The 12,914-nt window shown below is 42.2% G+C and overlaps 1 protein-coding gene across 4 annotated transcripts in view; it reads left to right on the top strand.

The window, feature by feature from the left end:
* Positions 1 to 12,914, top strand: part of STRBP (spermatid perinuclear RNA binding protein) — a 106,785-nt gene that overhangs the window by 80,209 nt on the left and 13,662 nt on the right. For 2 of the 4 annotated variants that reach the window (XM_075120372.1, XM_048822737.2), the window contains exons 14-18: positions 1,779 to 1,913; positions 2,980 to 3,120; positions 6,498 to 6,621; positions 9,167 to 9,211; positions 12,113 to 12,554. In XM_075120372.1, coding sequence (XP_074976473.1) covers positions 1,779 to 1,913; positions 2,980 to 3,120; positions 6,498 to 6,621; positions 9,167 to 9,211; positions 12,113 to 12,189 — 522 coding nt within the window. In that variant the 3' untranslated portion in view covers positions 12,190 to 12,554. Of the gene's footprint in view, positions 1 to 1,778; positions 1,914 to 2,979; positions 3,121 to 6,497; positions 6,622 to 9,166; positions 9,212 to 12,112; positions 12,555 to 12,914 lie in introns of those variants that run through there. The other 2 variants (XM_048822741.2, XM_048822740.2) reach the window with 2 other exon arrangements.

The raw sequence follows: 12,914 nt of genomic DNA, 5'->3' as shown, positions 1-12,914 counted from the left end.
TTGTTCAGAGCTTCAGTTTGTAGAAAAGTTACTCCAGAAGTAAGAAGCAGGAATGAAGAAAAAATGGAGAAGATGCAGCTGCCTTTTATAGTCTTTTGCCATGCGGCTTGTCTTTCCTTTGTTTCAAACACAAGCTGCCCAGCGCATCCCCTGGAGTGCCTTAGAGTTCTGTCCATAGGCATGCCCCTGCATGCCTTGCTGAGTCATAAGATGTAGCCCTGACCCTTTCAATGAGTTCAGTGTATAGTTGATGTCCCTGGATGAGCCATCAAGCAGGCTGGACAGTGTTGATGCCAATCTGTCTGGGGATGTCACCCTGATGCACAGCACAAGTTCGGAAATACGGATATACCCTAAATATCTATAACTTACAACACAAAGATAATACAAACATATAAACAAGATTACCGTATCTAGTGAATTATAACTTTTCTGATGATACCTTACATGGTATATCTAGTAAGGTTCATTGCACTTTTATAATATTGGTATCAACAATATTATAAAATGTCTCCCATATTCCATACAGCATCACAATCATATAAGCCTTTTTAACCCTGTTTTAAAAAGAACTAGAATCATTTAGATGGTTTTTAACTAAAGGCAAATCGTAACTGTTTTTCATGTAAAAAGTTAGAAATGTTTACAAGGGCTGAGGTTTTCAAAAGTGACTCAGGATTTTGGGTGCCTAAATTGAGATGCCTTAAAGGGACCTTATTTTCAGAGGGCAGGTGCCTCGAGTTGGGTACTTGACACTTCTGAAAATCTTGGCCTGGCTCTCCTAATTTTCTATGTTCTTCTCACTTTTCAGTATCTGCTTTGGTGCCTCCAGCACAGCAGACTATAATGCAGTCTGCTATGCTGGTGTACTGGCTCTTTGTGTCTGCATTTCTAACCCAAGATAACAGCTATATCTACTAAAAGAAAAGGAGGACTTGTGGCACCTTAGAGACTAACCGATTTATTTGAGCATGAGCTTTCGTGAGCTACAGCTCACTTCATCGGATGTAGCTGTAGCTCACGAAAGCTCATGCTCAAATAAATCGGTTAGTCTCTAAGGTGCCACAAGTCCTCCTTTTCTTTTTGCGAATACAGACTAACACGGCTGTTACTCTGAAATCAGCTATATCTACTGTGATGTGTGACCTACACTCTGTGGTTTCCCCAGTCAGAGATTGGAAGTGCCAAAGGGATGGTTAGATGAGGCAGTAGAGATGTGTGGAGCTGGGAAAGCCAGTCCCCTTCTGTTTAGTAGCAGAGAGTTGCTTTCAAGAAACTTGACACCTTGACGGTCTGTCCTTCAGCCTGGGTGCCCTTTGAGTCTAGGCTCCCGGGGCAGCCAGCAGCATGACGCTCCGTGCTGCGATGTGAAGGTAATCGCGATTGGTCATGGAGACACTGACTGCCTGGCTAGCTGCCTGCTGCGCTTGAAAATGAGCGGGTGGCAGTATTTTATTTTATTTTATTTTTTAAATGGTTCATCCCTCCGCTTTCTTTGGGGGCGGGGCTTCATATCTGCTGTTCTGGTGCAGCAGGTTGTGCTGAAGCTCTGACAACGCTGTGTCTCTGTTGCCGGTCCGTCCCTAGAGAGCCTGCTAAGGCGGATGTATCAGGAAGAACTGGCTGTTGCAGAAACACAAAAGGAAGATGATTAATACTGGCGTTTTCCAGGTGGGCAGCCAGACTGTCCAGGTGGGCAGCTGTTATAGGCAGACATGCTGTAGATGTGTGTCTGCCATTCAGAGTTGTTACGGTTATAATATATCTTGTCTCTGTAGGTAAGAACTCAGGGCCCTATCCTCACAGCAAGTGGCAAAAACCCAGTGATGGAGCTAAATGAAAAAAGAAGAGGTCTTAAGTATGAGCTCATCTCTGAGACAGGTGGGAGCCATGATAAGCGCTTTGTAATGGAGGTGAGTGAAGCAGTGCTCGGAAATCTGCAGGTGGTTTTGCTGACCGTGCTTCAGTCCTCTTGGTAGCTTTCATTTGCCACTTAATGTTATTCCAGAGCCTTACTGTTCGTTCTCTTCCACAAGAGGGATGGTAACCTTTTCAGGTTCCTGTATCTCCCAGTGCCAGGATGACTGTGGAGATGGCAGGGGAATGTTCTCCTTGCCCTAGGTAATTCAGCAAGGAGGATTTGGTTATGAAAGCCCCTAAACACATCACATCCCTGCCCTGCCATGGGGAGAGGGCAGCTGAGTAACGAAAACCACTACCCACTGTGTGTCATGGACGGGTCCTGGCAGCCCTGTATGGGTGCCCTGATTTGATCCTCTTGTTGCCAGCCTAGCAGGAGTTAGGAATGATGTAACAGAGAGAGCCCATTCAGTCTCTGGCTCATTTTACTCTGCAGCAGCAGGTTCTTGGGCTGACATAGAATCAGCATTGATGGTCTCTAAAGAGAGTACAAGGTAGCTCTCTTTAGCCAAAGGGTAGCCATAATGCAGGTTCTTGAAGATGATGGAGGTGCAAAGCTGATTGATTAGGGTCGTAGGTGCCCCAAAAATGTTGTGGGGTTTGGGGATCATTTAAAAGTATAATTTTGGGTGAGATATAAAGCTAAGGTTCTGCTCACCAAAGACTTCATGGCAACCTTCCCAAATACCAGCGAGTTAATCCCTGCCAAATTCCATCCCAAGTAAATGTATTTTACCTCTTTAAATTCCCCGTTCAGTTTCAAGTTGATATGGGATTCCTAACTTCTGTCCTGTTAATCAGCTGTATTTCAGAAGTGGTTAGTGGCTCAAGTGATCACTACCTATCACATGGAGCTACTGGGTTTAATTAGCTCTCGATTGTGGAGTGCTTTGAACTCACTGGAGGAAATACAAGTTAGTTTCACCCATAACTGGACTTACTTGTTGTTGAAGTTTTTTTTATAAATGACTCATGATTCTAGCTGGGATCTGGTTGTAAATATGAGTTGTCGTTCCCACCAGGAAAAGTACTGGCTCTAAATTAACCTCTTGGCTTTAGGTAGAAGTAGATGGGCAGAAGTTCAGAGGCGCAGGTCCAAATAAGAAGGTGGCAAAAGCGAGCGCTGCTTTAGCAGCACTTGAGAAACTCTTTTCTGGGCCTAATGCAGCCAACAATAAGAAAAAGAAGATTCTCCCTCAGGTAAGAATCCCCAGTTGCCTTGTATAGTTAGCACCATTACCTATGTCAGCACCGCCCCGGGGTGGCATTAGATAATGGTGGCTGCAGAGGGGCACATGACTTCAGTCTGTTGTTTTTCAGCAGGTCCATTGGAAGCATTGTCTTTTGGTTTTATTACTCTGTTGTTGTTAATTTGTTAATTGGACTGAGAGGCCTGAGCTGATGTGAGGGCCTTGGTGTGTTAGGGCTGTACAAAGACACAGAACAGTCTATGCCCCAAAGTGCTTACCGTCTTACATAAAGAAGACAGAGAGAGGGGAAGTGACTTTGCCCAAGGTCACACAGTTGCTCAGGGCTGGAGTCGGTTATAGAACTCGGGTCTCCTGAGTTCAAGTCCAGTGCAATAGCCTAGGCTGCGCTACATCTCTGATAGTAACAGAGGCAGACTGAAAGAATATCTTGTTTATAGCCTGGTGATAGACACAACCTCTAGCTTCTAGACTAAGCTGAATTTTGAGCCTAAACTGTTTGAGGGGTATCCCTTTTCAAATGCAGCATTTCACTGGATGAGGAGGATGTGTTTTATAAAAACTTCACTTCAATCTTCTTTTTATATTAGATTCTGATCATTCAAATAATTAAAAAGGTTACTGAGAGCCACAGTGATCTGTCCGTTCTATATTATCAGTGTACTTCTTCCAGAGAGCCCCACACAGAAAAAGTCCTAACAGTTACAGCTTTGATCTGCATTGTGCAGATTAACTAGAATTAGGATTTCTTTTCCAGTCTTTGCAAAAATGAATTTTGTTCCATCCTGCTGCAGCATAAAATATAGTCAGAGAAATTATCAGCCACATCAGAAATTATCAGTCAGAGAAATTATTATTCGTTAAGTTCTGTACCTAACAATTATGTTTATAGAATTCTCCTGGGCGCACTGAGACCTCTAGTTCCTGCATCATGGAAGTTCTTCAGCTTCCATTATTATTTTAAAATCCAGTTCCTGAAGAATGTTATTCCACACACAGATGGCAGTTAAGAATATGACTCTGATTTTTAGTCATATTCTGCTCTTATTTCTTTGCAATAAGCCATGTTAATACTGCTCTTCTAAAGCTCTCTGATCCGCTACATGAGGTTGCCGGTTAGCCTGCAGCTGCTGACTATGCTTGGGGAACGATGCGGTTTGATGCACACATGCAGACTCTCTCCCTTTATTTAAAAAGAAGGAAAAATCAGAGTGTCTAAAGGAGATTTGGCCAGCGCAGTCTAGGGTTAGAACAACAGAGCTGTCTACACAAGTGTAGCTATTGTGCACTTCGAGAAGAAAAAATTAAGAAATGGCGTTTACTGAGTAGGATAAGCAGCCGGAGCCAGAAGGTAATTAAGGAATAAGATAATTATAACAAAATGAAAAGAGAGAAGGCAAGGGATTTATTCAGACATGTAAGAGGGGAATAGATCTTACAGTGGGCCAGAAAATAAAAATTAAGTAGGAAGGATGTATTCTTAACACTAGAGACACTCAGCATTTAAAACGGATAGGATCCTAATAGCCAGGTATGAAAATGGCCCATTACATTAAGTACATAAAAGGTTGTTACAAGATGGGTGGAGAAAAATTGTTCTCCTTAACCTGTGAGGATACAAGAAGCAACGGGCTTCAATTGCAGCAAGGGCAGTTTAGGTTGGACATTAGGAAAAACTTCCTGTCAGGGTAGTAAAGCAATTAATCCCAGTGTTGAGGGAGATTGTGGAATCTCCATCACTGGAGATTTGTAAGAACAGGTTAGACAAACACCTGTCAGGGATGAGTGCTGGGTATTGGAGCAGATGACCTCTCGAGGTCACTTCCAGTCCTATGATTCTGTGCAAATCTATCTCCATGTGAGGTCATGGGAAAAGATCTATCAGATTGAATGGATACTGCTCATACTAGCCCAAAGGAAGTGTAACTCTGTTTCAAGTTTAATTCCTATCGAACGAGTCTAACTGTAAGCAGCCAAGATTCCTAAAAGTCAAAATCAGTGGCCAAATTTTGAAATGTGCCAGTCATCTGACAGTTGCCAACCCAACCTACAGGAGCTGAGTGGCCAACACTTCTGAAAATCTGGCAACCCAGTTTAATGATGCCTAAGGGCTCGTCTACACAAACAATTAGTGGCAAGCTGAGGTGTGAATCTACCCTGAACTAGCTGGCCACATCTGATGAAGTGAGCTGTAGCTCACGAAAGCTCATGCTCAAATAAATTGGTTAGTCTCTAAGGTGCCACAAGTACTCCTTTTCTTTTTGCGAATACAGACTAACACGGCTGTTCCTCTGAAACCTGGCCACAGACTAACTCTCGTACATTGTTAGCCTAGTCCTTTTTGAAATGGGACCAGATCAGCATGTATTAGCTGTTAATGTGCATCAGCAGGGGGTCCACACGGACACTTAGTGCATGGCAAGCTGTTGCAGGGTAGATTTACAGCCCTGCTTGCCGTGAACTAAACGTTGTGTAGAAGCCCTAAGCGTGACTTTAGGAGCATAAGGATAGGTTGGTATTTTTGAAAAATCTTACCCAGGCTTTTTTGCTTCATTTGGGGTAGAATCCTGGTCCTCTTGAAGTTAATAAGGCTGAGATTTCACCTTTGATGTGTTACAGGGAAATATTACAATAAAAATGCCAATGCTTCTGTCCTCTCTCTCTCTCTCTCTCTCTCTCTCTCCCTCTCCCTCCCTCCCGCTCCCCCCCCGCCCCCGCTCACCCCAACTTGACTGCTCCAGCTCTTAGCTCAGCACTTTGTGGGGGAGGCAAGCCAGAGCAAGCCAGAGAGGAGAGGTGGGAAGAAATAGGGTCAATATCCTCCCCCTCTCCTCTGGGCCACGTCACTCTCTCAAAAAGCGTCCAGGATTTCTGACGATGTAACAAATCCAGCTTTGCAGAAGGGACCCCACGTCCCTGCAGCTCCCTATAGGCAAGTGAGGTGGAGATCAGTAGCAGAGTGTAGGGGCACATTGGTGCCCTATCAGAGTCACATCGCACATGTGACAAAAAGATAGCCCATCCCTGCCCCAAAGAGCTTTCCGGCTAAGTAAGAGAGCTGATTACTGTGGCGTTGGAATGAAACAAAGATGCCCGTTGGCACAGCTGCCAATGTTCCGTTCGTTCTGTCCAGGGAAGGGGATTCTGTAAATGGAGAACTAGTGAGCTCACGTATAGGTCTGTTCCACAGTCCCCAACTCTGCACAGCTACGCTTCAGAATGGAATGAGTGAGTATGTATTGCCTTTAAGAAGCCTGGCAGGTTGAATATAACATTAGAGGTAATTCATACAGATCATTTAGCTGGATTTAACATGGATTGCCTTGTGTATCATGTTCTGAATCATGCCATTTTTATTATTCTGCACAGACTAAAGGAGTTGTAAATACAGCTGTGTCTGCAGCAGTCCAGGTTGCTCGAGGCAGAGGTCGAGGCGCTTTAACACGAGGGGCATTTGTTGGGGCAGCCGCTGCTACTGGATACATAACACCAGGTACGTCATAGCACTAACAGCTAAGGGTCTGTCGAGCCCAACTGTCCGTGGATGAACTATGGCTGCTGATGTTCACCTCTCTATGGGTCAGACTCATCCATGCTGGTGACCTGTTTAGTTTTGTAGCATTTGAGAAGAGCCATAGGGGGAAATGCATGGGGGTTTAAATAAAGGGAAAAGTCAGAGAGTCTGTAAAGCTGGAAATGTATCTCGCTTGCGGTTTATTGTGCATGGAAGATGAGCACATCGCTATCCAGCTCTTTCCCTGGGGCTTTGTAATTCTGATATCTGCCTTTCTCATAACTCTCACCATGGCATGATTCCCACAACTCTGTGCCTGGTTGTAAAGTCTCCTGGAAGATGCCTGTTAGTATTACGATTGGCCTTACCAAGGGTTTCTCATTCTAGATAATGCTACAGGATTATCCTTAATAAGAGCAGAGGGGTATTGTTTGTGCATGCAAAATGAAAGTACTGTCCTGTGCGCGTTGCTTCCCATGAGGAGTGCTTTGCCGCCTGATGAATCTCCTCTAGGAGCAGTCTGAGTCACAGTAAGAGAGACCCTTCAGTCCTCTTGGGGAACGGTTATTGGAATGGAACTTGCTGCCGTACTGGAATGCGTTCCAGAGTCGCAAACTGTGGGGATTATGCTGGCAGATTTGGAAGTCATTGTGCTCTCGGGAGCACCCTGCACAATCTGGGGCTGTGAGCAGAGATGTCTATTAACAGCTGTCATGTTGGGAGAAATGAAAGAAGGAAATTCACATTCATATTCTGACTGATGATGCTGTGTAATGTTGGCTGCGTTGCTTTGAGCAGCAAAACTGCAGGTCCAAATTAAAAGGCTTTTTGGTTCCCATTTATACTTGGGCCCCTTCACGCAGAATTCACATCGCTGGTCAGGCTGTTTTAGGGTTGATTCCCATTGGCAGGTTAGCAGCCCCAATAAACAAAACTGTAGCTACAGAGACAATGAAGTGCATAGCAACTTCTGGGTTTCCTCTATATTTCGCTTCACCTAAAACACTGTATCTCACCTGATGGATGTCAACACCCGGGGAGCAGGTGGTCGTGAGGCACTGAAAATCATACTACAATCTAAAACAAAGAAAATCTTGCTCCCACATTCCCTGCATACTGTTATCCTTCAAGGTCAGGTATTCTCTGTGAACCTCTCCTGCTACACAAACCAATTACGTAGGGTTATCATTGTCTATTCATTTTATGGCGTGGAATCACGAAAATTTTAGTTTGAATAAGGGGTTGCCAATCTGAAGAGGTTGAACCACACTGGTGTAGAAGATAATGTGCAGGAGTTGGGGGTGGGAGGGGGAATCGCCTCCATTTCTGTGTATTTTATTTTATTCTTTGGTCTCTATGCCTCCAAAGTTCCATGGCCAACGTTCACTTAGCTTCCAAAGAGTAAACCCCTGATCGTTAGTGCTCAAGGTTCTTTAGGATATAGTATAGATTCTAATTTGCACCCTTCATCAGTTCCCAGACGTTAATAGTGCAGCCTGTAGTTGGATATATTTACCTCCCGGCACCGTCAGCAATGTGGTGCCTTCATTGTTCCTGTATATTGATGTAACCATAAATATTAAAAACCAGTAATTCATTTTTAATGGCCTTGAACATTGTTTCTGAAACTGCTTTTCTGCCTGAGGAGTCGTTTGAGACATTGTAACCTGCTAGAGGCACAGTCCTTGCCAGCATGGAATTCTTCCAGAAATCGGTTTAATTTCCCAGCCATCATACTTGTTAAGCATTTATTTCTCTTGGCCTACGTACCTTTTTCCTCTTCAGCCTTCCCCACCCCAACCTAACCTCCCTCAAAAAAAGCTTTACCAGACATGAATGGTACTAAGTCTTAATGAAATAACAAGCAGTAATAACCAAGAACAATGCTGTCACCATTCCTTTTTATTCAGCAACTGAATGTATCCTCTAACTTTGCATGCCTCCTATCTCCATGATGGTTTGGTTTATTTTTTTAAGCTGCCATCAGTGCCTACTTACTATCCAGCCATTCAGATGTCTTCTGTGGAATAAGTTTGGACTCTGCGGAAACCAAATGCCAGTGTTCTTAATCACCAAAAATATCTGCTGCTGATTTGGACCTTTACCACAGGCCTCCAGGTTTCCCTTTTCCTAACTGGGGGATTGAGGACAATGACTATTTTATGCATTAAGTCATATCAGTATTTTATTAAGAGAGTCTGTAAACTGGGCCTTGCCAACTCTTGCAGTGCGACCGTATTGACTGGAAAGTTTCAACCAAGAGAAAATATTAAGGAAAATAGAAAGAAAGGTGGAGCTTCACTCTTCTATGCTGAAGCTTCCAAAAAACACGGAAGATGGCTTGTTTGTTTTTTTGCAGCCAGAATCTGGAACGATTACACCCAAATGTGGCTTAAGTATTTTAACGTAACTGGGAATGGATTTTCTGTTTTGTGTATGGCCCGTGTATTAAGTTTGCGACCTTTGATGATTCTTCATATGTTGGGGGGAATAAAGCCAAATGCTTGTTCTGTTTGTATTGTAGGCTATGGGGCACCTTATGGGTACAGCCCAGCTGCGCCAGCCTATGGTATGTATGAACTATTAATTAACTGCACTAGAAACAGTATTGAAACTATCATGGCAGTCCAAAAATAGAGATTGCCCTAGAGTTTGCAAGTGTGATCCAAGAAAATCAGAGCTCACTTTAAATATGACAATGAGGACATTTTAAATTGATGCCATAACCTTGTGGTTCTTGTTTTGGTTGGAGTAGCTTTTTGCCTATGCTTTGCCTGATTGTGGAAGGACTGCTTGTTCTAACTGCCTGTTCCCTTTCATAGTGAAATTGAATATTTTAAAGTAGTTCTCCTACTTTTTACAGCCAACTTGTGCTCCATTCAAAGAATACCTAAGGGCCAAATCTAACATCCTTGAATATTACTCTAATGCCCCTTGGCTAAACACTGGTAAAATGATAGTCCATAAGTTAGACTTGTGGGCATTTCCTCTTATTGCAATCAGTTGTTTGAAATGCCCACTGCCACAGACATCTCATAACCAGTCCAGACACATTTTATGTAGTTGCAGGCTAAATACTGCTGTTTGGGTCAAGCCAACTGAGTTTCTGTAGGTTACTTAGAGAGCTGTAGCTCACGAAAGCTTATGCTCTAATAAATTGGTTAGTCTCTAAGATGCCACAAGTCCTCCTTTTCTTTTTTCAAGCCTGCTAAGGCACCATAACTTGCACTGCCCCTTTCTGCTAAGAAACCCAGTGAAATCTAAGACGGCAGTGCAATATATTTCATATGAACTAAAATAAACGTAGGGCCTCTCTCATAGCTCTAGAGTACTTTCTCCTGCCCACCCCCCAGCTTTTTTAAATACTAGATGAATAAAGCCTATTTATCTCCAACTGGCCTTTTGGTTACTTTGAATGAGGTTTATGTGGCAATGGGGGCAAAACAGTTTGGAGTCAGTGATATGTTCCGACACGCGAGAGTAAAGCAAGGTGCTGTCTCTCAGAACCAGTTCTGATCTTCTGTATGTACAGAACCCGTCTTCTATAACGGGGTAAAATTCTGTAGCTCTCAAATGGCAAAACCACCTGAGTAAGCTCCAGCAGCCTTTTTTTATTTTTCAAAGGGGAAACCTAATCCTCACTGAACCAATCATTCCTGTGCTGCGTTATTTTCCTAATGCTTGCTTCCATATCGAATCTGAATGAAATTGGTGGCTAACAGTAACTCCACCTGATAACACGACAGGTGTAGAAACCTTATCTGACCAGGGAAATATTGTGGAACTGGGTCACTTGATTTCTACACCTTGGGAAGGAACTGTTACCATCCCATGATGCACGCTATAAATACAGCTATAGCCTCCTCTGCTGTGCCCTGATGATGACAATGCTCCGGCTCTAGTATGGGTGGTGTCTAGGAGTATCTGCCACGCAGGACTAGCTGCTGCTATTCTGTGCTTCCTTCTGTGGAGCAGGGCAAGGGACTTGGCCAGTGAGGTGCCTTTACTCAGATAAGGAATTTCCTCTGATTTAAAGCAGCTTTTATTACCTTCGTAGAAAGATACGAATTGGCCATCTGTTTTCACAGTGCAGCAGGTGATACTAGCATTTCCCATAAAGCATATTCTGTATTCTTGATTATCTTTCTTGCACTGTTACTAATAACAAAGGGAACCTCTACCCGCTCACCCAGCAGGAAATTAACATATTTAGTTTAGGACCTGTTTCATCAGTGGCTTTTTTTTAACAATCCCTTTTGCACCTTTCAACTTCGTATGAAACATTAAGAAGTGGGTATTGAATATGACCCTGGGATGGTCTAAGATGGCTGATACTTGACTATCGGCATCTCTCATTGGCGGATAGGTTATGTATAAGATTATGGGGTGAAGTCCTGGCCCCAGTGAAGTAAGTGGTAAAACTCTCATTGACTTCAGCGGGGCTGGGAGTTTTACCTACAATCCTTTTTTTCTCTTGGTTTGTTTTTTCCTTCCCCTCCATCTTCTCATGACATCTGTGTTGGAGCCTGAATTGTAATCGCTTAGATATTTACGTGTGGCATATCGCTGACTTCAAAGTCTTGTGAAATCTGCTGCCCCCATTTTTCGCATAAAGAGTTTTTCTGTTTTAATGTCTTATTGTGATGCAAAGTACTGAAATAATGCTTTTCTGGCTGTAAGGTAAATATGTCTCTTTGCCTTTGTAAGCTGTTGCATGTTGGGAAGTTTCACTCTGATCATCTGGTGCTCTGGAATACCTGCTGTTGCTGCTTTGTGATTTCTAAATGGATATGTAGGTTAAATATTAGAATTTAAATAGGAACCATTTAAAAAAAGTATTTAAGTATGCAGAAGTTTGTGAGGCCACAAGAACGCTATAATAATTCTGAGATTAGGCAGATATTAATCTTTCCAGATTTGCCACTTCAGTACAATATGAATAAATGCAGAAAGTCTAAATGGATATAGAACTTGATTGAGTTATCAGTGCCTGGGTTGGACAGATACAAAGGGAGGTTTGTCAAACCTGTGCTGTGCCACTTTTTAAAGAACGTCCGGTTATGCACAGCAGCATTTACTGTCTCAAATCTTTGCAGTTGTAGCTGGCCTGTCGAATTACTTCAGGACACTGAACAAGATAGATTATCCCCACTATCGTCACAAGAATGTAAATTAACTTTCCAAATCCAGTCTGGTTCAGTGTAACATAGTACTGACTACTTCTGGAACATATTGCTCATGCTAAATTAATAAACATCAGAACGATAATAAAATCTAATATGTTCTATTAAAACTCCTGTTTAAAGCATTACAAAATGTTGAAATGTCTTGCTTATGGGGTTCAATGTCCTCAAAACTCATTGACTGACTCATCTGGAAAGGGTTAATGAGAACATTACTGTAAGCTTTTACTTGACTTTATTGGATCATTGAACTTATTTGGAGTCCTCTCCGTTTCTTCTCTCTGTAGGTATACCCAAGAGAATGGTTCTGTTACCAGTTATGAAATTCCCAACATATCCTGTTCCCCACTACTCATTCTTTTAGCAAATGGCAGAAGCTAATTCCTATTGATTGAACAACACAGTACAGTACAGAATGTTAGAAGAAAAAAAGCCTTTTTATCCTGTTTTCTTTGAACACATACTTGAGCAAAGTCATTTGTAAAGAAACATCTTTTCCTACTTTTTGATTTTAACAAAATGCAAATTTAGTTCTCTAAAACTTGAAAAAAAAATGTTCTGTGAAATGTTACCTCATTTTCAAATAACTTATACCAGCCTTCTGTTATAGGGAAGAACTAGAAGCTTAAACCTTACGTTTTAAATGAAGTATCCGATTATGTAAAATTAAATTTGTGAAGGATGTATAGAATATAAAACACTGATCACAAATAAACTGTTTTGTCGTAACACAGAGTACTGCCTGTTTCCTAATGCAGTCATACAGAAACTCAGTTAATGACCTGTATTTGTTGTAGGACTACTTAAGTCAGAGTGTAGTTATTTTAAAAAAAACAAACCAGTAACACAATAGAAACTTCTCAATTAAAATTTAACTTTGAAAATATTAAGGTGAATAAAGCTAGTAAAATATGGGTTTAAGTATTGTCTTAGCTTATTATTTTTGATATATCTTAGCATCAGTACCTTGAAAGGATTCCCTTAGCATCTTTAAAACCAAGGAAATTAGCATATCATAAGGCTCAGTAACGTAGACCCTGTCTTCGTTTTCCAAGAAGCCTCTTCATTTGTATGCAAAATGCTGAAAAA

This window comes from Caretta caretta, chromosome 16, assembly GCF_965140235.1.
Source record: "Caretta caretta isolate rCarCar2 chromosome 16, rCarCar1.hap1, whole genome shotgun sequence".
Taxonomy (NCBI): Eukaryota; Metazoa; Chordata; order Testudines; family Cheloniidae; genus Caretta; species Caretta caretta.
Note: the sequence above shows the minus strand (reverse complement) of the source record. Positions and strands in the feature narration are given on the sequence as shown.